The sequence below is a fragment of the Crocodylus porosus genome, unplaced genomic scaffold (genome assembly GCF_001723895.1).
Source record: "Crocodylus porosus isolate Cpor-Errol unplaced genomic scaffold, CroPor_comp1, whole genome shotgun sequence".
Classification (NCBI taxonomy): domain Eukaryota; kingdom Metazoa; phylum Chordata; order Crocodylia; family Crocodylidae; genus Crocodylus; species Crocodylus porosus.
Window position 1 is genome coordinate 211,033,196 of NW_017728886.1, and position 5,144 is coordinate 211,038,339.

A 5,144-nucleotide genomic window follows, 5' to 3' on the forward strand; every position below is an offset into this window, starting at 1 on the left:
TAGACAGATCATCTAGTCCGACCCCCTGCCATGGGCAGGAAGGAGCACTGGGGGTGGGAGGGGTCATAAGACCCCAGCCAGGTGCCTATCCAGTCTCCTCTTGAAGATTTCCAGGGAAGGTGAGAGCACACCTCTCTGGGAAGCCTATTCCAGGCTCTGGCCACCCCTACAGTGAAGTAGTTCTTCTTGATATCTAACCTAAACCTATCCTCCCTCAGCTTGTGGCCATTGTTCCTGGTGACTCCACGGGGGGCCTTGGTGAACAGACTTTCCCCGAGTCCCTGCTGCTGGCCCCTGATAAAGTTGTAGGCAGCCACAAGTTCCCCCTCTCAGTCTCCTCTTGCAGAGACTGAAGAGATTCAGGTCCCTCAGCCTCTCCTCATAGGGCTGGCCATGGAGGCCCCCAACCATACGAGTAGCCCTCCTCTCGACCCTCTCCAGGTTCTCCACGTCCCTCCTGAAGTGCGGCGCCCAGACCTGGACACAGTACTCCAGCGGAGGCCTGACCAGCGCCACATAGAGGGGGAGCGAGACCTCTCTGGACCTGTTAGTGACGCCCCTGTTGATGCATGACAGGGTACGGTTGGCTCTGCCTATTGCTTCATCGCATTGGCAACTCATATTCACCCTGGAGTCTATCCTGACTCCAAGATCCCTCTCTGCCTCTGTGCTGCTGAGAGGGTCAGCCCCTAACCTATAACCATAATGCTGGTTCCCTCTCCCCAGCTGCAGCACCCTGCACTTGTCCTTGTTGAACCACATCCTGTTCAGATCCGCCCACTTCTTTAACCTATCCAGGTCTGCCTGGATGTGGTCCCTGCCTGCCGGTGTAGCCAAGGCCAGGAGCTCCTTGCTACTGGGGCAGGGGGACATTTGTCCCTGCCCCGGCAGCAGGCAGCCCCCCCAGGGGCAGGAAGCAATGTCCCAGCCCTGGCCAGGAGGCAGCTGTCTCCTGGCACAGTGCTCCCTGGCAGGCCCTAGGCTAGCACCCAGGCGGAGCCTAGAGCTGCCCCTGGTGACAGCAGGGACCCACTGCAGGGCTCCAGGAAGCGGGAACAATTTGCTGCCATTAGCAGCAAACTTGCTTCTGGTTTCCTGCACATGTAGATGCTTGTCTAAGAGCATTTACTCATGAGTAGTTTACTTGTGAGTAAAGTGCTCCCAGATGTAATGCGTGTATAGACACATCCATTATTTCTTAAATTAATGAATTCTAGTTACAGCATGTAAAATGCCCACTTCCAAATTTTTATTTTATTCCTCACTTGCCCCAAAAGTTCTGTATCTGGCAGATTATTTTCCTCAGCTTTTTTGGCCCCTGCCTCCATTTGGTAGCTTGAGACAAGGGCTGCTGGCACTTTTCTGAAAATATGTGTGGTAGAACTCAGCAGAATTACTGTTCAGAAAGTCGGTCAGAGCCTGGGAAAGAAGCGGGTGGAAGGCTTACAGAAACCACATGTACCATGTAGTGGGAGAAGAGCTAAACTAAGAAAATAGAGTGCACTGACTTTGCAATGGCAAGCGTGGGAGGACCTGTTCCCTTAACATGTTTTAGCCCACTGATGGAAGCTGCCTCCTTTCCCAGGTGGCAGTGACTACTCCAAGGTCCTTCTGTTCATTGACAGCATCAGCAGATCCCCTCCTACGCTTTGCTTTGTCTGGAACTTTGCGCTGCTCCCTTCTTGTTGGTCTCCCTTGACATCTTTGGAGGAGTTAGGAAAGGGAACATGGGAGATATCCAATGCTACAAGTAATTGCCTTCTTGGATCCTAATGCTACTCTGTGGTGTGCTACAGTTATCACCCAGACTGAGTCCCACTGAGCCTTTTTAAAAACAAAAACCAAAAACAGCGCTCCCACCATCACCTGGGTATTTCAGTGACTGACGGCACACAATCAGAACTGATAAGTTTCTAAGAAAGTGAGGGGATTGTAACACTTAAAAACTGATCTGAGCAAAACTGTCCATCTCTCGACTGCTACTCTTGAAAGCACTACATTAAATTCTGACCCCGCCCTCCTCACCCTCCAGGCAGTAGAACAGGCACAAGAGTCACACCTGCTCAACTGTGTAATCAGGAGTACACACAGGAAATAAAACGATTCTGCCCAGGGCTCTGACTTGATGACAGAAGTTTCATAAGGGCAAAAGAGGCTTGTCATCAGAGAGTAACCTATGCAATTTAAAAATTCCACTTGAGGCTGAATTTTTAACCTACTGTTTTCTTAAGTAAGTCCTAGGGCTAATACAAATGAAAGAGGTTAGGTGGAGGGAAAATCTCCATGTTTCCTAATTTTCTCTTTTGCATTTGATGGAACTTTGGGAACATTTTTTACAGATACTGAGGCACCACCAGGTACCCAGCAAAACCAACGTGTGGTAGCAGAGTGGTTAAAGTATCTTCCTGTCATCACTGAAGTATGAGTTTGATTCCCACTCTGGACTTCTGCCAAAGGTCACCCTCAGTTGACCCAGCTGTAAACAGGTATTTGGTCATTTGGGTCAAAGGTGGCCAGATGTGATGCTAGCTCCATCACTCCCCAGTGTGCTGTTGCTACAGAAATTAGTGTGCCTTAACCACGTTAATGTAATGGACTGCTAGGACCTTTGACCTCTCACTGAAATCAATAGCCTAACTACCATCAATATTCATGACCATGGAATTTTACTGGGTAACTGCAGGATCAGCCTGATTCTGTAAGCTTTTCCAGGTGGATGGAGCTACTCCATGAAGCCTTATTTTCCTGGATTTGGTTATTCAGAGTAGTTTGTAGAATAATAGCCAGATGATGACAGTATACATTGTTTGTTTGGGCTTTTTCCGCAGCAAGCCAATGCTTGAGCAAGAAAATATAATTATAAACCCACAAAAACTATTGGGGGTACTTAGGGGCAGATACAGTACCCGAAGGTACTTTTACCTTTTCTCTTTGAGTTGACTAACTTCCTACTGGAATGGATCATTAATATCTTCTAGGCTTAAAATGATATGTCGACATCTTGTATATACTATAATATATACAATTAGTACTTATGGAAGGTGGCAGACTCCCAGTACTGGAAAACTGAAGCCTTCCATATTCATCTGCAAATAAATGCAGGGCAGCCTTAACTTGGAGCCAATAATTTGTCTCATCCTGCCATGTGTTTCATGTGGACAGAACCCTGCCCCCCACCGAGAGTTTATTGAATGATCCTTACTTTCTAGAAGAATTTAGCCTCCCTGTCCACGGTTTTCTGATACTGCCAACTAAAGTGTGTGTGTGTGAGTGTGTGTGTGTGTGTGTGTGTGTGTGTGTGTGAGATACATACCTATACTCCAAGAACTGGACTGAGACAGCAAAGCAGCTGTCACATTTAAGTACTTTCTGTCACTACCAGTTAATTTAGGGTGAAAAGCTTCATATCACATTACCAATTTGCTGAAACCTCTGGACTGTTTTTTAAACTTCAATTCAGCAGTGGAATCAACACACTCAGCCTGACTGCCATAATAAAATAACAGTGGAAATACAGTTCTTGCTTTCAGGTTACATATGAATCTGCATGTCAGTTTTAAGGAGTCATAATCGTATTCTACATTGGAGCATACACCATGTGTTGGCAGTGGTCCCTCCCTCCATTCAGCAATCCACCCACTTTTGGCTGGGAAATGCTGATTTACTATTGTTAATATGATTTTGATTAACACTTAATACAAATCTTCAAACTCTATAAGAATCACATACACAGCCTTCCAATAAAATTTAGCCCATTAAGAATGGCCATTGCTCAGTGATGCTGCACTTTGGTCTAAATTGCTACGAAAACCAAACTCTCCCTTCCTAACAGACATTAGGTTTAAATGAGGGGGGGAAAAAAGAATTTTCAAATATAAATATCAGCCTCATTGTAGCAACACCCTGGATGTTTGGGGGCTTGGAAAATTTGGTGTCCAATAAGATGGCTCAAATGCACTGAAACTGTTCAGACCAGATCAGATGAACATGCACATCCATTCGACTGAGACATGCAAATCTTTCATTCACTTTAGACTAAACTGAAGCATCAGTTAATTAGCGGTGGTAGTGGAAGGGGCACTGTCCATATTAACTCCAACTTCTCTGTAGGTATCATCCTCCCTACCAGGCACCTCTAGAGTACAGAGCAAGGAACCAGAGCATACAGATACTTCCCCTCCAACAAGAAAGTTCATGCAGTGGAAGGGTAGCAGCCTCCACAGCCCCAGATCCCCTGTTAACAAACTTAGGAGAGTTAAGAAGGCGAGCTGAGTATTTCATGAGTCCCTAAAAGTGCTTAAACCAGTGTCCCCCCTCCCTTGCCCCAATGTCAGGAAAGCCAGGCGCGAATGATCCCCAAAGCTCCCAGGAGTGAGTGCAGGGAGAGGGCTGGCGCAGCTTACCCGGCGTAGCGGTTGTTGTAGAGGTAGCCTTGCACCGGCACCCAGGTCTTCAGGACGAGCAGACAAAGAGGCAGCAGAGCTGCTCCCCGGCTACCGGGACTCCCCGGGAGTTTCATGGTGCAAGGGGCGAGGGATGGAGAGCGAGCCCCGCCGCGGCCGCCGCCCCGTCTCCAGGTGGCAGCTCCCCGCGCACACAAAGCGGCCCCCGCCGGGGCGGGCCGGGGCGGGGAGGAGCGGGGCGGCGGGAGGTGGCGCCGCGCCTCAGCCCCGCATCAAACAAGACGCCGAAGAAAATCGGGGCTGGAAGTTGCCTCGCAGCAGCAGCCGGGGCGGGGGCCGGCCGGCCCCGTGCAGCCCCGCTCCCCAAATCCAGTGTCAGCGCTGCCGGCTGCCCCCCGCCTCCCCCTGGCATGTGACAGGGCACTGGTGGAGGGCAGGCAGGGCTCGTGCCGCCGCTCACGCCCGCCCTGCCCTGCCCGGGGCGCCGCGCCAGGGCTGGCAGCGGGCAGCCACAGCGGGTCGGAGGGTTTCTGGGACGGGAGGGCTCCACACGCGCGCGCGCACGCACGCACACACACACGGGGAACAAAGGGACGTGGCGTTTCAGCCCTGGGACTTTGTGTAGGGCCACGGGGAAGGGAAGCCACCAAGAGTGGGGTTCAATTTATATGTCTATCTATATAAATTCTGGCCTAGCTGCCACAGCATCTCCCCTGCAACACGTGCCCGCAGAGGCAGGGG

General features: G+C 50.2%; 1 protein-coding gene across 1 annotated transcript in view; it reads right to left on the reverse strand.

Moving 5' to 3' along the window:
• CPA6 (carboxypeptidase A6) overlaps window positions 1-4,771 on the reverse strand; it is a 141,664-nt gene extending 136,893 nt beyond the window's left edge. Inside the window, exon 1 of the mRNA XM_019548922.1 lies at window positions 4,404-4,771. Coding sequence (XP_019404467.1) covers window positions 4,404-4,519 — 116 coding nt within the window. The 5' untranslated portion in view covers window positions 4,520-4,771. The remainder of the gene's footprint in view (window positions 1-4,403) is intronic.
• Window positions 4,772-5,144: the final 373 nt, after the last annotated feature.